This window comes from Ursus americanus, chromosome X (genome assembly GCF_024610735.1).
Source record: "Ursus americanus isolate L20-20 chromosome X, mUrsAme1.1.p, whole genome shotgun sequence".
Classification (NCBI taxonomy): Eukaryota; Metazoa; Chordata; class Mammalia; order Carnivora; family Ursidae; genus Ursus; species Ursus americanus.
This window is the reverse complement of record NC_142164.1, coordinates 4,085,789-4,103,524: the sequence shown is the minus strand read 5'-3', so window position 1 is coordinate 4,103,524 and position 17,736 is coordinate 4,085,789. Positions and strand designations below refer to the sequence as shown.

General features: G+C 51.2%; 1 protein-coding gene across 4 annotated transcripts in view; it reads left to right on the top strand.

Annotated features, from left to right (window-relative positions):
• The window catches only part of MAMLD1 (mastermind like domain containing 1), a 120,060-nt gene extending 107,600 nt beyond the window's left edge, over positions 1–12,460 (top strand). For 3 of the 4 annotated variants that reach the window (XM_087860240.1, XM_087860237.1, XM_087860238.1), the window contains 2 exons: positions 4,823–4,907; positions 5,704–5,842. In XM_087860240.1, coding sequence (XP_087716366.1) covers positions 4,823–4,863 — 41 coding nt within the window. In that variant the 3' untranslated portion in view covers positions 4,864–4,907; positions 5,704–5,842. Of the gene's footprint in view, positions 1–4,822; positions 4,908–5,703; positions 5,843–12,018 lie in introns of those variants that run through there. The other variant, XM_087860239.1, reaches the window with a different exon arrangement.
• Positions 12,461–17,736: the final 5,276 nt, after the last annotated feature.

Below are 17,736 nucleotides of genomic sequence, written 5' to 3'. Positions count from 1 at the left end.
AAGATATTTGTTTCCTCTGCTGCGGGACCATTCCCAGCATTTAGACCAAGCCCTTCCGGGACCAGGCAGCCCTGAGACCACCGAGACAGAGGAGAGATCAGAACAGAGTTCACGCAGTTGGAGATCAAGTAGAAAGACAGAAACCAGAGAGTAAAACAGCTGACTTACAGCTCTCTGCTCTTTGCTGTTGACGGCATTGATTTTGTGAAGCCCCTAGTGAAAGCCTCAGACTGGTTCAGACCCAAGAGCAGCAGCATCTCTGTGGGGGAGGCCCCGGGCCCCTATGCCAGGGGCCCAGAGGGGCCCAGAAAGACCCCGAGTGGAACACCCTCAGGGTTTCTGCCGTGCCCACCCACTCTTGATCTCTTTGCTCGCTCTTTATTTTCTTTAGAAGATCTGCCACCATCTGAAGTGATCTTCTTCAATTAACTTACCTGTATCTTGTCAGTTTCCCCCTCCATTATAAGCTCCGTAAGAATGAGAAACCCAGCGCTCTCCCACAGGAAATGTGAGTCCGCTGATTGATGGAGGGACTTACGGGCTGCTAAGTAAACCCGATCTTCCCCTCTGGTGTTTGAGCAGATTCATTCCCGAGGCTCCAGAGCCACTGAGGCCCATATCTCGCTGGGTGCACTCTGGGCCAGGAAGGACATTGAGCAGAAGTGGTTTGATGGCCCACTCCTCAATCCCATCATTCTGGAGGCCTTCTGGAGAAACTGAGTCATGGGCACTGAGAGTTAGGAGGGACCAGGAAACAAGGAACCTCACCTGTCATTCACTCTAGGAAGCCCCCCTGTGGTTTCCAAAGGACACTTGTGGAGAATTAGAGCCCAAGAGCATCAGCACCCCCTTCAACAGGGCTCCCTATGGAAGTGTCTGCATTCCTTTCATCCATAGGCTACTGGAGAGCCAGAGCCCGTGGGTCTCAGGTGTCCCTATCCTTATGGGTGTGAGAGCCCCAAGAATTCCGATCTTGACTTCATGGTCTCCAGTGAGAATGCTGTCTTCCCTGTCATTTCAAAGGACAGGTCAGAAAGGTGGGTGAGTTGATTCCAAATCTGGTTTCCAGAAACTACAAAAGAAGGTGCTTTTCCTAGTGGAGTAATACAAAAGCAAACAGGCACAGCAGAGCTCATTAACCTTTAAACCTTTAAGGTAGCTGAGTGCCCTCTGCTGTGTGGCAGGCTGGCTCCCTGGGGACATTCAGGGGGCATGTCTGCTTGGAAAGAAGGCCTAGTTACCTAAAGGTAGAAAATGATCTCCCCCTCCCCCCTTCCTGCTCTTCTTCTCCCTCCCCGCCCCCACGCCTTCCCACCCGCAATTGCTGTACAAAACAAGGCTTTGGATCCATTCTCTGCCGTCCCCCAGGAGCTATTCCTTTGGAATCCCCTTCTGAGTCAGAATGCTCTCCTGGGGGCATGGGGGGAGTAACTTCAGTCTGAATGTGGCTGACATCCAGAAACCCTTTGTGGGCTTCTGTGTGTGAGTCCTGCTGCCTGATTCAGTGGTTGAGTCTGTGAGGAGACCCTTGGGCCCCTGCAGTGAAGAGGAAGCATCCAGGCCACTGCACGGGCGCTTACGGGAGACAGTCACCTGTGGTGGCTGAAGGATGAAGCCGACACAGCTTCTGGCCTGGCCTGCTAGTGGGGGCTGCTGTGTGCGGCTCAGCTGAATAAGGGGGCAGTGGTGGGGTTCAAGCCAGCCTTTTACCTCTCTCTCTCTCTCTGGCCAAGCACACACGGATGAGGCACTAGCCCTTCCAGGAGTCCCCAGAGTTGGGTGAGGGCTTTGCAGCTTCCTGGGCATCAGCATGAAGCTTCTAGAAAGGCAGTCCCAGAACTTCCAGGGTTGCCGTCCTGCCTGAGACCTGTCTGTGAATGTGGCACCTTGGCCAAGCAGGACCAGGAGGAGGGGTGACAGGGAAGAACTGGGGCCCTAGTTCTCTGGGAGACTTCCTGATGGCCCCAGGCTCAGCACGGTGACCACCATGGGGGAAGCAGCGGGCTCTCGCAGCATTCACCTGACACTGCTCTGTCGGTGTCACCTGGCACAATAGCACCGAGCGCCATGACAACTGCAGCCCTAGAAACATGAGTCATTTGATGATCTGCTCCGATACCGTGCTTATGAAAAGCCGCAGGTTGCCTGAGCCATCCTTCACAAGTGTCCGTCACTAAGCAGCAACTTTCAGCCATCACTTCCTTCTGGTCACTGAAAACATTTGTCATTTCCTGTTTTCTCCATTTTCCAACGATTCTAATTGTCAGTGTCAAAAGGCAACAACTGTTTTCTTGGGGCTTATCTTTGGAGCACACGGACTCAGAACAAAGGATGGGGGCCTCCATCTGCAAAACAAAGGAAGCACCCTCCTGGGGAGGCCTCCTCTGCTGGCCACGGGGCCAACAGGACCAGGCGCCCCAGGCTCCAAGCAGAGGGCTGCGGGGCCCCAGGCCGCCCCAGCCTAGAAGAGACTCGTGCTTGATGGTGGGGTCCCAGGATGCCAGAGGCCCAGCCCCGCGGGCCTGGTGTCAGCGTGCCGTTTGAACTTGGGGATTTCTGTAGCCATCCCGCTGACCAGAGTTTCCCTTAAACTCGGGAAGCTCCGGATCTGTGCTTCCTTGGATGAACACTGGCCAACATCCCCTGGTCCCTGTAACTCTGGACTGTTGGAGAAGCACTCTCTTTCATCTGGCCACCACCACCCAGTTCCTCCACCCTTTGACCCCTGCCCCAGCCCAGCCTTCTATTTCCTGTGCCCCTGGGGTGTCTTTCCTCTCAACTGCCTTCCCCTGCTTTTTCTCTGGTTGTCCTCTGTAACTTCCACCTGCCCCCTGCCCCGACCCCCACCATCCACCATCGTACAACTGCGTTGTTTGAGGAAACTAATGGGGCAGACAGTGGAGACCGATTCGGGGGTGATGTGAACCCAGCCAGCCACAGGAGCCAGTCCCCAGAAGCAGCTGGTCCCCAGAAGCAGTGGGCTGAAGAGGCTAGAGAGGCCAGAGCACTGGGTCTGCAGTTGGGAGACATTGATTGCACTTCCTAGCTGTGTCACTTTGGGCATGTCATTTAATCTCTCTGTGCCTCAGATGTCACATTGGTAAGCTGGGGCCGTAGATCTTCTGCCCAGATCTCTGAGGGCTGGTGTAAGGGTCCAAGGGAAGAGCAGAAGTGAAAGGGCCGCCCCCAGGGCTGCAGGTGGAGCCTAGCTTCCCTGCCCCACTTTCTGCCTCGGGCGGTCACGTGACCCCCACGCTCCTCAGTGGTCAGATCCCTAACTGCAATGACTTAGCAGTGCAGACCTCAAGGAGGACGGGAAAGAATGGGTGCAGGCGGTTCAGTACAGTGACCACGTATGGGGTGGCCCCGTGCCCCCCATGCTCTAGCAGGAAGAGGGCAGCTCCATGGGCCGCCCGAGGCATGGCCCCAGTGGAGGGGAGCAAGGGCCCAGACAGGAAACAGGCTAAGGACGGGACGGTGAAACGGCTTCTGGTGTCGTCTGCCCGCCCCGTGCCTTGGCTCTGTCCTCTGCCTTGGCAGAACCCGAGGCCGGGAACAGCCGCCAGGCCTGGGAGCCCAGCACTCTCCCAGGCACCAGCCCTCCGCCGGCCAGGCCCACACCAGCCCCACTAAGGGCGGAAAAGCAGGTCCTGCTGGGCTGCCCATGGTACAGGTCAAGTCCTCTGGCATCTGGGGGGGATGCAGCTCAACAAGTGGACTAAGGAGGGGGGAGTTTCCTCCCTGACTGAGCTGCCTTGGTTGTCAGCACCCTGTTGAGCCGGCTTCCTCAGAAGGGGAGAGAGATGGCAGTGGGCAAGCACTGCACTGGGAGTCAGACCTGGGTCCCACTCACAACCTGTCGCCGAATGGCTGAGGGTCTCAGGGCAAGTCGTGCTTGCGGGCCTTCGTCTGGTTCTCTGCTGGCTGTCTCCTTGAGCCACTCCCAGACTCAGTGCTGGGACTGCGGCCCCAAAGCTTGGCTCCTCCCCCAGCCCACCAGCTGCCCCGGTGATGGAGACAGGAAGCTCGTTCCAGTTGCCCATGCTCCAGCCAGGCAGGAGAATGAAGGGAAGTTGGCAGTGAGTGGCTACGCTGGGTGGCAGACAATGCATTTCTCTGACCATGTGACCATCCCGCCGTTCATGCCAGGACCACCCAGAACGAGCCTGGGCCCTTTCCCCATGACAGCCCTGCAGAGGCTGGGTACCCACCGCCACATAGCCCAGAGTCTGCTCTGTCCCATCCATGGCATCCCTGGTTTGCTCAGCCATTCGTGGTCTGCCCAGTTCGGGTGCAAGCCCTACCCCTATCACTTAGTGTCCTCACAGTGCAGCTAGTCCATCTGGGTCTCCCTGAGACTGGCACGCCCAGACTCTTGTCAGCACTGTAGACATGGTCTGGCCAAGGCAGAGGAGTGCAGGACTGTCACCTCCCTCCTTCTACATACTCTGCTTCTATTAATGCAGCCTAATGTTACATTTGCTCTTTTGGTGACCACATCTCACTGCTGACCCATCCTGAGCAGAAGGACATCCAAAATGCCTGAACCTTTTCTCTGTGTGCTCTTGCTGTTAAGCTCTGTCTCTCCTGCCCCATCCTATGCTGTTGCAGTTGATTTTTTAACCCAGGTGCAGAATCCTACTTTTGTTTATACCTGTGGAATTTTGCTCGGGAGGGTGGGGCATGCATGCAAGTGTGTGTTGATGTGTTCACTCATGCTTTCTGCTACACCAAAGCCAAGTCCTGGGCCCCCACACAGCAGTCCCAAGGCCAATTTTCTTGGTAGCCACTGTCTAACACGTCTTTCTCATCTTCTGTTTAGCAAGAGAAGCAGAGATCAGGTCTTACGGCAATGACCCCTGAACAGCGGAGTGCATATATTGCCCAACAGATGAGTCAGTTTCAAGGTAAGCAGTTAAGGTCATTGTTCCCAAAGGGGCAGGCCAGGGGCTGGGGGATGGGGGGTGAGAATTCACTCCAGAGGAAACCGTTACTGTCAGTGTTTCTGAAAGCACTGAGGGAGAGAAGGGAGGTCTGCAATTCAGTCAAATAGCACGCAGGGTGGATGGATCGCACATTGAAAGCTTCAGTAGGACCCCAACTGAAAGCCAGGTTTTAATGAGTCTAAAATCGGGGCTTAATTCAAGAGATTAATTAAACTGAGTCAGGCCCCTTAAAGCAGTTATTCTCAAAAGGAGAAAGGCACACCTGCAGGGTTCTGATCCTGTCCTCCCCACAACCCCAGCCACTGCTGGAGTGACCATCCATTCTAAATGTTCATAGCGGAACAGGGGTTGGGGAGGCCCTTCCTCAAAGTGTCTGTGGCAGGGGCTCCCAGAGCCTCCACAGAGAGCAGGGGTCCCTACCCTACCATGGCAGCTATGAATGTAATCCACATTTATTGGCCGGGGATACAGCAGTTCACAAAAAATGTCAGCATGGTCCCCACTTTGTGGAGCTTCCAGACCAGCCAGGGAGATGAGTGTTAAGCAATCCCTACAGGCCAGTGGAGTGACATTGGGCCAGGCCAAGAGGACTCTAACCTGGGGCTGGGGGGAGACTGCTTGGCCTCCAGCAGGTGGTCACCATCTTCTCTTGGTGCACGTGCTGCAGGGAACTGGGGGCACAGAGCTGGGGAGCCAAGGGCAGAAGCCCACGTTGAGGATGACTACGGCACTGACCCCCACTTCTCTCTTTCTGTAGCCGTCCAAGAACAAGTCACCTCCAAGTATAGCCAGACCAAGGCAAGCCCCCCATCTAGTCAGCCCATGATGCCACCCACAGCTGGACTCCTTCAGAATAACCCGAATCCAGCAATGATCCCACCCACTGGGCCCCAGAGCCGCAAGGGCAGGGGCATGGCCTCTCTGACTCCCGGCAAGCAACAAGGAATTTTCAACTGTAACCCTCCGTTTCCCATATGCTGGAGCTCAGGCCAGAAACCCCTGGGCAGCCAGCACCTGCAGATTTCCAAGGCCTCCCGCTCAGGAGCGCCCCTGCCTGGGTTCTGTCCCAGAGCCCTGGGCAGCCAGCTCCCAAGGCCCCACCAGCTCAGACAGCCCCATGTGCCAAAAATGCCCCCAGTGTTCAATGATGCCAGAAGGGCGGCGGCGGTGGTGGCGGCGGCAGCGGCAGCTGCAGCGGGGACCACAGCGGTCTCGAGGGAGCTCCCCATGAGCCACGTAGATGACAGCATCCAGCCACACTTTGAGAGCAACTCGATCTTCACCAAGGCATCTGCCAGAGCTCCCCTGGCAGCGCCCACACTTCCATCACAGCAGACAGTTGTGCCCCCCAATCAGGTGGCCCCAGGAGGTAGGCCTGGCCAGAAGGTGAGTGCCGGTCTGGGCAACCAGAGCCTCAGGCAGAGCCCGGTGCAGGGTCCCGTGCCTGTGCTCAGTGCCGCCAAGTCCCGCCAGCAGGGCATGGCCAGCTTTGGTCCCATGAGTCCCATACAGGGCATGGAGCCACCAAGCTATGTGGCCGCCGCCGTCGCCTCTGCCATCGCCGCCAGCAAGTCTCCAGGTCCATTCGGCAGAATGGGTGCCCCCCCTAAGCTGCCCCCCTACGACTTTTTGCCCCTGGCCCCAGCCCCCACTAAAGGGTCTGCTCTCAGCCCCTAACTGCAGTGAGGTGAATTTCACTGAAGCTCTCTTGAAAGGCCCCAGTGGGAGCCCAGAGGAGGGCTGGGTGTACGACCCGAGGCTCATCGAGGATGTATTGAAAGAGCACGCCGCCACCGCTGCCACCCAGAGCCCTGGGGGCTTTAAGTGCCCGCAGAAACCCCCACGCCCACACCACTTCAGGCAGTGGCATGGAGCCATAGCAAATTCACGACCGGCCCCACAGCCACACCGTTGTTTCCTCCCCACGATTTGAGTGGCATCCGTCTGTGCTCATCCCTCTCTCTACCTGTGACAAAATGGAAAGCTGGTGATTTTTTTCAAGCTACCTGTACATATTTGAAAATTTTGTAAATGGTTTTCCTAAACGTTAATGACAGAAGTATTTATACTTCATTTTGTGACTTTGTAAATAAAGTGACGGCTTTTGTTTCAGTAGAGTTGTGTTTATTATGCATTGTTTGTGTTGATTATACATTGTTGCAAATATGCAGGCTGTGTTCTTTGCTCCAGCGCTCCCTTGTGAAGCCCCAGTGCTACCTTAGAAGCCAGGTGGTTGAGTTGCTTACAGTTTTGGTGCAGTGAGACGTGGATGTGACCAAGAGGCATTGTACAAACTGACAAATGCCAAATAGAAACCCCTTGGCCGCTTATTGCCATTTTCACTAAAAATGCTATTGTCTTGTGTGATTCTTAAACTCTTTTGCAAAACTGTCAGTCTCCCCCGGCTCTTAAGTGATGCGCATATTACAGCGAGCTGTACAAGGTGTCCTGCAGGGGAAATTTGCCAGGAGGCTAAGGGTCCTGCAGATCTGGGAGGGGTGTAGAGAGGGCCTGTGAGCTGAACACTGGCTGTGCTGTCCACCCTGAGGACCCAGAGTGTCCTCCCTTTATCATTCAGACAGAGAAACCCCCAGGCTCCCACTTCTCCAGTGGCACCTTGCAGGGCGGAGGTGAGAAGTTCCTGGTTTAAAGCCTTTCAGTATTTGTTTTCATGTAAGGTCTGTGGTTGGGGTGGGGTGGGGGGGAGTCTGTAAACATTAATAGTTGACTTGGGGTTTGTCTTTGATGGTTTTTATCTGCAATTATCGTCATGTATATTTAAGTGTCTGTTATAGAAAACCCACACCCACTGTCCTGTAAACTTTTCCTCAGTGCCCAGAATTGTGTAATCACGTTTTAATTGCCACTTCCTATTTTGCCTCTACATTTGAAATCTGGCGTCTGTTTCAAGCCAGTGCGTTTTTTCTTTGTACTGTAATAAACAGCCAGGAGAAAAGTGCCTCTATGTTTTCATTTTTCAAGGGAGCATCCGTTACTTACGAATCCGTGTCAGCTAAGCCTACTGGTGTCTTTGGTTCTTTCAAGTGGCTACTCGGTATCTAGCGCAGCGGGAAGATGCCCCACCAAGAGCTGAGGGCTAAGAAGTTGGTGAAGCGCGTCATTTTTTTTTTTTTTTACCCCAGGCCTTCATTCTACACCCCATCCTCTTTCCACTCAGAGGGTGACAGACCCAATTAAAGATCCGTATTCCTCCCATGTAAGGGACACCTTACGGGGTGTGGGCGCGCTAAGGCAGGCGGCACGGGAGAATAAATTCCTGCCACTTGGCAAAGCCGGCCCGGGAGAGGAGGGACTTGCCGCCTCCCCTCCACCCCCTCTCCGAGAGCCTAGCCTAAACCCAACCGCGTTCACCCTGAGTGCGGAGCGCCAGCAGCTCCGCGGGCCCCGAGGGCGCCAGGGCCGCCGAGCTTCGCTTCGGGTCCGGGACTGCAGTGGAAGGGCAGTTACCGCGGCACTTTGCCCCCTCCCCCGTCCCTCCCGCGCGGAGCTCCGCCCCCGACGAGCTCCACCCCTTCCGGAGCCCCGCCCCCTGGCGTCCCAGCGCCGCTCCTTCGGTCCCCACCCGCTGCCCCCCCACCGCCCGGCCTCCCTTGGGCCCCCTCCGCTCTTCTCCCCGCTGGCCTTTGCAGCACGCGGATTGGCTGCCGGTTGTTTCCGATTTAAAGTACACGAAAGCCACAGGGGACTCCCGGGACTCCGTACTCGGGCCACCCCCTCAAAGCAACCAAGTGGCTTCCACAGAGCCTAATATGAATTTGGCTTATGGTCGGGCCTCACTCAGAAGGGGACCCTAATAGGATATCCGGGGCCCGTGCCTCTCCCATGAAAGCGCACGCCCGCAAAGGTAGCAGGGGAGCTAGCTGGGAGGTCCCTGCCGCGTGCCACAAGAGCAGAGCGGAAGCGCCGGTTGGCACCGTTTGTAGTACAAACTGAATACATCACATTTATCCCAACTGGCTGCGAGAGCTGATATCTTCGTTCTGGACGTACAAAATGTTCCACCACAATGAGCACACGTTGAGGGCTGAGGGAGGCACGTGCACTGAGGCATCCTGTCCTGTCCGATAGAGCCTAAAATGCTCCAAGAGGGTGCCCCCACCCACCATTCTCAATGGCTGTGGCTAAGAGCAAAGATGGGCAGCCTTTGGGCCAGAGGGGTGGTGGACACAGTCTTTACTCAAAAGCCCTACCCTTGGCCCACAGGCTCCACACAGGCCCTGCTGCTTGCAGAGCATTCCTCCTAGGTCTGGGTAATGAATGTGTCCTACCGGTGTCCCTGAGCTCCAGGCCTCACTCCCAGCGTTACGTCAAGTGCCCCAGGGTGCCAGGCTCCAGGCAAGCCACAGCTTCACCTCAGGGCCATGCCAGGGCACTCATGCCCAGCTCTCCTGTCCAGTCTCCAATGGGCCCAAGGGCATTAGGGTTTGGGCCAGGTGCCCTTCCTGATTCTGTGTTGGACCCACCTGCCCGCTGACTATTGCTTCTAGCCAGCAGTTGGGAGTTTGAATCCCTGTGGATCCCGCAACCCAGCCCTCCCAGTCAGGTCTCCTCAACCTTCCAGAGGGCTCCAGGGGCTACAGCTGTCCCCACTCTGTTGGCTGTCTGAGCCCCCAAAGAAATGCTGAGCTCAGCCCCCTGGACTGGTTCCGTCTTTCACCTGGAGGGCTCACTGCCCACCCCAGCCAGCCACTACCTCGAGGCTGAGCCAGCGTGGACGGCAGTGTTGGCAGCTCCCTGAGCCTGTCCCACCACCTTACCCCAGCATGGTCTCACTGTCCCCCAGGGGTCCTTTCCTTCTGATCTCGGGCCCTTCCTTGTTCCCCCAGCATGGTTGTCCCAGGCTTCTCCTTGGAGGTGACAGCTCCCACCATTCTGCTGCACTTAGCTCCCCTCTCTTTTGTGCCTTCAGGCTCTCCTCTGCTGGATTCCACGCAGGGGCTTCCAAAGGCGATGTTCAAAAGACCCTAAATATCACAGCACACCCAGCTGCAGCTCTAGCTCCCTGCCACCCTCCCACTGACTTCTCAACCCAGAATGACCTAGCTCCAGTCCCCGCCCCCTCCCCTAAGCACACTGTTCCGAGTATGGCGTCCTCCTGGCCAGAAGTCCAATGCAAGTTTTCGGTCCTCAGTGGATTTGCCCCTCTGGCAGCACTGGACTCTCCCTCCTTCCAGAAAAACACTGTGCCTTAGCTCCTGGGAGCCTCCGGCCCGCAGCCTAGCCCTCTCCTGCTCTGAGATCTGTTCTGTCCTGCCCCTCTATGAGAAGACACTGCTCCTTCCATTACTTCCTCTCACTCTCACTCAGGTAGGACTTCTTCCCCCTTTCCCCGCCCTTCTCCTGGGCAGACAAATGGGTTTTGAGCCTGCATCCCAGCATCCCAGCCTCTCAGCGTCTTAACGGCCTGGTCAAGAAGAGTGGGGTGCATCTGGACTAGGCCCTAAGTTTCCATCCCCAGGGGGATGCTCCTGGACTGGGCCCCGCACTGAGCTGGAATCCTCTAGGCCCCTTGAAAAAAATAGTGAAAGAGCTTAGAGTCCTCTGGATGCTTCCCAAGAAGACAGTTCCCTATCATCCTGCTTCAGACAACAGTGCCCTTGGTTGGAGTCCCTCATAGGCCCCTGGCCTATGCAAGTCCTTCCCTGAGGAGCTTGCAGGCCAGAAGCTGATGGCCTTCCCATAGCAGTGCAGAAAGAACCACGATCACTATCCTATCACCCCCTCCTAACTCTGAGGCCAAGCCCAAAGAAAATTCTAGAAGTCCCCAGGTAGCTTTGTGAGACCCCAGGGCCTCCCTCCTTCACTAGAGCAGGCTCAGGCCCCTGGAGGCCCTGGGGCCAAGGTCTGTAGAGAAGGTACTATCTCTCACTTGCCATTCAGCCTAGGAAGTCAGGGGGGTCTGCCAGTGAACACGGGGTTCTGAAGATGCACATGGCTTCTCTAGTGTGTGGCCATTCAGTGATTCAACAAGCATGCTTGTGCCAAGCACAGGGAGGGAGACAGACATGGTCCCCAGCCTCATGGAGTCAACGGGTGTGTCGGTGGGTGTCTCCATCAGGGTTATAGAAGAGAACAGAACCAGTGGGAGCTATACGTGTGGGGTGTGTGTGTGTGTGTGTGTGTGTGTGTGTGTGTGTTAGTCAGGGTTCTCCAAAGAAACAGAACCAATAGGATGGAGATATATCTATCTCTATATATAGAGATAGATAGATATAGATAGATCGGGATATATATATATATACAGAGAGATTTATTACAAGGAATCAGGTCACACGATTCTGGAGGCTGAGAAGTCCCACAGTCTGCCATCTGCAGGCTGGAGACCCAGGACAGGCAGTGCTGTAGTTCAGTCTGAGCCCGAAGGCCTAAGAACAGGGGAGCCATTTGTGTAAATCCCAGTCTGAAGTCAGGAGATGATGCATCCCAGCTCAAGGAGGGGAGCAGGGAAAAAAGGGGCTAATTCCACCTTCCTCTGTCTTTTGTTCTATTCAGGTCCGCACCAGATTGGAAGATGCCCACCCACGTTGGGGAGGGCCATCTGCTTACTGAGTCCACTGATTCAAATGTTGATCTCATCCAGAAACACCCTCACAGACACACCCAGAAACAAGGCTTAATCTGGGCACCCCATGGCCCAGTCAAGGTGACACATAAAATTAAACATTCTCTACACATTTGACTCGTGAACAACACAGGTTTGAACTGTGTGGGTCCTCTCATATGTAGATTTTTTCCCCAATAAATATAGTATGGTCCTGTAAATATATTTTCTCTTGCTCATGATTTTCTTGATAACATTTTCTTTTCTCTAGCCTACTTTATGGTAAGAATACAGTATAGAATACATATGACATACAAAATATGTATGAACAGACTTGATGTTATCAGTAAGGCTTCCAGTCAATAGTAGGCTGTTAGTACTTAAGTTTTGGCGGAGTCAAAAGCTATACATGGGTTCAACCACACCGGGGGTTGGCCCCCCCAACCCCTGTGTCATTCATGGGTCAACTGTATATAATTATTTTTCTCTCTCTCTGTCTCTTTCTTTCAGTGTGGCCCTTGACCCAGGACAAGACAGTTGAGCCCGCAGAAAGGAAATAGAAGCAGACATGGGAATTAAGACAATGAAGAAAATGGTGTTTCAAATCAGTGAGGGAAACTCAGTACATGGTGTTGGAAAAATTGACTAGCCACTTGAACTATAAATCTGGATCCTCTACCTCACTCCTGACATCAAGATAAATTCACATGATTCAAAACTTATCATAGAAAAAAGAACCCGTAAAAGCACTATCAGAAAACAAGGGTGGGGGCGCCTGGGTGGCACAGCGGTTAAGCGTCTGCCTTCGGCTCAGGGCGTGATCCCGGCGTTCCGGGATCGAGCCCCACATCGGGCTCTTCCGCTATGAGCCTGCTTCTTCCTCTCCCACTCCCCCTGCTTGTGTTCCCTCTCTCGCTGGCTGTCTCTATCTCTGTCGAATAAATAAATAAAATCTTTAAAAAAAAAAAAAGGAAAACAAGGGTGGATATTTTTACAATATAGAGTAGATCAAGCTTCTCCAATCATGACATGAAACCCAGCATCCATGAAGGAAAAGACTGATGAAATTGCCCATATAAAATATAGCAACTTGCATACAGGAAAACACACCATGAAAGTCAAAAGATAAATGACAAATTTTTTAAAAACTTTGGAACACATGACAGACAAAGGCTGATATACCTAATACCAATAAAGGTAGCACATTGTCTACAAAGAGAAAAGTACCAGAATTTCACAGCACCTACCAATAGGAGAATGGATAAATAAAGCGGTCTGTTAGTTCAAAGCAGAACTACACATCTGCATAAAGTCAGAGTCCTCAGCAATAAAGAGGAATGAACTACTGATAACAAGCTACAACGTGGATAAATTTCAAACGCGTTATGCTGAGAGAAAGAAGCCAGACACAGAGCATATGCACTGAATGATTCCATCTGTATAAAGCACTGAAGTTGGAGCACCTGGGTGGCTCAGTCAGTTAAGCGTCTGACTCCTAATCTCAGGGTCTTGAGATCGAGCCCCACATCGGACTCTGAGCTGGGTGTGGAGTCTGCTTGAGATTCTCTCTCTCCCACTGCCCCTCCCCACCAAATAAGTAAATAAAAATTTCAAAAATAAAGTGCTAAAATGGACAAAAGTGATCTATGGTGAGAAAAAAATCAGAGCCAGGGGATCCTTGGGACAGCTATGGGGCTTGACTGAAAAAGGGCACAAGGGAACTTTCTGGGGTGATGGTAAATTCTTTTTTTTTTCCTTTGAGAGAGAGAGGGAGAGCTGGGGGAGGGGCAGAGAGAGAGGGAGAGAGAGAATCTTAAGCAGGTTCCACACTCAGCATGGGGCCCAGGCAGATGCACGGCTCAATCTCACAACCCTGAGATCATGACCTGAGCCGAAATCAGGAGTCAGATGCTTAACCCACTGGGCCACCCCGGCGCCCTTGGTAAATTCTCTATCTTGGTAGTGATGTGGGTGACATGGGTGTACGCATTGCCAAAACTCAGAAAATGTTCCATTTGAGATCTGGGCATGTCACTCTAAGTAAATTTTACCTAAAATAGAAAAATCTTACACAAATATTGAACTCTAATTAATGATCTGCTGGAGTGCTCAGGGCGAAGTGTACTCATGTCTGAAACTTACTTGGAAGCACAAAAAAAGATGATTGATGGGTGGATACAGGAGATGGGTAGAGAGATAGATATGGTAAAGCAAATAGAGTAACGTGTTAATTATAGAATCTAGGAGGCGGTCTATGAAGATTCAATGTACATCTCTTCAAACTTTTCTGATTACTTGAAAATTTCCATAATAGAACATCAGGAAAAATAGTTTCTTAAAGTACAGAGGTGCTTTTTAAGTATAAGTGTAGCAATTTGAGGTGGAAGAAAAAGGCCACAGAGACCCAAGTTTATGCCTGGGAGGGGGAAGGGGAATGGTGCCTGATTTTCCTACAGCCTCTTTTCCGGAAGCCAGTATAGCTTAATACAAAACCACAGGGAGCTCATAGCCACTCGCTACATGAAATGACTAGACAGATGGGTCTTATCTCACCCTATCCTGACAACATGTTGCAGAAACTGCTCCCTCAAACCATTGTTCGCCTGTTTTACTCACCTCAATTGTCTGTGTTCTCAGCGTTTTTGAAATTGTTCTTTGTAAGATTTTCCATTTTCATCTTTCTTAGTTATTTACCTTAATAAACACTTATTCCATTGTAGGTACTACATAAAACATAAAAACCGAGCTCTTTCAAATCAGTAAGGCAATGATTAAGTACCCAATGAAGAGGAAATGAGCGAAGGACGCGCAAATTGCCAGTCAGCACGGAGAAGGTGCTAGGGCTCTCTCGCAGTGACAGGAACAACGGGAACGTGGGCGGCGCTCTGTCACGTCGTTCCGATCACCTGGGCCCCAGATGTAATGACTGGCAACAGCGGGTGTAGATGGAGCATGGCCACACAGGCCCTCTCTCTCCCTCACGGGTTGGAGGGCAATGCACACAACTGCAGTTTGGCGATTCTCAGGAGAGTTTCAACTTGGGCTGTAAGTCAGGACCACCTGGAGGTTTGGAATAAGAACATCTGCGTGGGCCCTGGCCTCAAAGAATAGCATTTAGAGGGGCTAGAGGAAAGCCCAGGAATCTGTATTTAAAGCTCCATGAGTGAGGATAACTGACTAGGCTTTCAACATGACGGGAATCTGTTACAGAGAACACTTGCACGAGCGTTCAAAGATGTGTGTGCAGAATCGCTGACGGCAGCATTGTTTGACCTAACAGAAATTAGAAATGACCCAAGTGTCCAAAATAGAGACTGGTTAAAGCCATTCAATGATGAGCTGTTGAAAAGCACGCAGGCAGGCTTCCTATTTATTGCAAGTCTGGATTCCACTGCCCAGACTAGGCTGGAATCCTTTCCAGGCCAACTTACACCAATTCGAGAGCCTCGAGCATTGCTTTCCCATTCAGACCCAATGATCCAACAGGCCCTTCAAGCTGTGACCGGACCTCGATGGAGACACCACAGAAGTTCAGCCCGATCTTGGATCTTGAGTTTTCCCAGATGCCTTCAAAAGAAAATTTCAATTTCTAGAAGATACAGCAGCTTCTTATCATTCCTCCTCAGAAATGCTGATAGAGAGCTCCATTAACTTGCCCCTCAGCCCTGGTACCAACTACCCAGCCCCCGCCCAAGGCTGGCTGCCCCAAGGGCAGGACAGTAAAGAAGAGATGCAACAGAAGAGGCCATCAGAACAGACATGGTTGCCTTGGATGTTGAAAAACGAATGAAATAGAGAGCTCTTGCTTAGCACTTAACCCTCACTCACCGTTTACTTTACCAGAGTCAATTGAGATTTGAATTTGAATTTCATGAATTAATTCTTCAAATATTACAGTAAGGAAAGCACCCTCTTATCTGTCCTCACGAATGCCAGGGAAGGGCCTCAGTAACTTGACCATCAGTCCCACTGCCACCTACCAGAAGAGCTGCTGCAGCAGTGGGACGGAGAAGAAAAGAGCCAACCAAACAGGCAGCAGAAATGGGACTTGGTGTTTCTCCACGATAGAGAAACTCCGAGGCATCTGAAATTCGCATTATTTTTTTCTTTTTTAAAAAATTTTTTATTTAAATTGAACTTAGTTAGCATACAGTGTATTATTAGTTTGAGGGGTAGAATTCAGTGATTCATCTGTTGCATATAACACCCAGTGCTCATTCCATCAAGTGCCCTCCTTAATGCTCATCCCCCAGTTACCCCATCCCCCCGCCCCCTCCTCTCCAGCAACCTTCAGTTTGTTCCCTGGAGTTAACATTCTCTCGTGGTTTGCCTCCCTCTCATTTTATCTAATTTTATTTTTCCTTCCCTTCCCCTATGTTCACCTGTTTTGTTTCTTAAATTCCACATATGAGCAAAAACATATGGTATTTATCTTTCTCTGACTGACTTATTTCATTTCGCATAATACCCTCTAGTTCCACCCACATCTTTGCAAATGGCAAGATTTCATTCTTTTTGGTGGCTGAGTAATATTCCAGGGTGTGTGTGTGTGTGTGTGTGTGTGTGTGTGTACACATACTCCACATCTTCTTTATCCATTCATCTGTCGACGGACATCTGGGCTCTTTCCATAGTTTGGCTATTGTTGATAAAGCTGCTATAAACATTGGGGTGCATGTGTCCCTTCAAATCACTATGTTTGTATCCTTTGGATGAATACCTAGTAGTGTAATTGCTAGGTCATGGGGTAGCTCTACTTTTAACTTTTTGAGGAACCTCCATACCATTTTCCAGAGTGGCTGCACCAGTTTGCATTCCCACCAACAGTGTAGGAAGCTTCCTCTTTCTCCGCACCCTCACCAACATGGGTTGTTTCCTGACTTGTTGATTTTAGCCATTCTGACCAGTGTGAGGTAGTATCTCATTTTTTGGTCTTGATTTGTATTTCCCTGATGCCAAGTGATGTGGAGCATATTTTCATGTGTCTGTTGGCCATTTGTATGTCTTTTTTTGGAGAAATGTCTGTTCATGTCTTCTGCCCATTTCTTGACTGGATTTTTTGGTTTTGGGGTGTTTCATAAGTTCTTTATAGGTTTTGGATACTAGCCCTTTATCTGATATGTCATTTGCAAATATCTTCTCCCATTCTGTAGGTTGCCTTTCAGTTTCATTGATTGTTTCCTTTGCTATGCAAAAGCTTTTTATCCTGATGAAGCTTGTCTTTGCCTCTGTTTCCCTCACCTCTGGAGACGTGTCTAACCAGAAGTTGCTGTGGCCGAGGTCAAAGAGGTTGCTGCCTGTGTTCTCCTCTAGGATTTTGGTGGATTCCTGTCTCACATTTAGGTCTTTCATCCATTTTAAGTCTATTTTTGTGTATGGTGTAAGGAAATGGTCCATTTTCATTCTTCTGCATGTGTCTGTCCAGTGTTCCTAACACCATTTGTTGAAAAGACTGTCTTTTTTCCATTGGATATTCTTTTCTGCTTTGTCAAATATTAGTTGGCCATAGAGTTGTGGGTACATTTCTGGGCTCTCTATTCTGTTCCTTTGATCTATGTGTCTGTATTTGTGCCAGTACCATACTGTCTTGATGATCATGGCTTTGCAATACAACGAAGTCTGGAAGTCTCCAGCTCTGGTTTTCTTTTTCAACATTCCTTTGTCTATCCAGGGTCTTTTCTGGTTCCATACATATTTTAGGATTATTTGTTCCAGCTCTGTGAAAAAGGTTGATGGTATTTTGATAGGGATTGCATGGAATGTATAGATTGCTTTGGGTAGCACAGACATTTTAACAATATTTGTTCTTCCAATCCATCAGCATGGAATGTTTTTTCCATTTCTTTGTGTCTTCCTCAATTTCTTTCATAAGTGTTCTATAGCTTTTAGAGTACAGATCTTTTACCTCTTTGGTTAAGTTTATTCACATTTAAAGGCTTCTCTTGGTGCACCTGGGTGGCTTAGTTGGTTAAGTGTCTGACTCTTGGTTTCAGGTCATGAACTCAGGGTGGTGAGATTGAGCCCCTCATCAGTCTCCACACTGGGTATGGAGCCTGCTTAAGATTCTCTGTCTCCCTCTCCCTCAGTCCCTCCCCACCCTACCTACACACTCTTCTCTCCCACTCTCTCACTCTAAAAATAATAATAATAATAAAAATAGTAAAAAAAAATAAAAGCTTGTCTTGCACTTGGGATGGAGATCTGGTTGGATACAGGTGTGAATGTCCA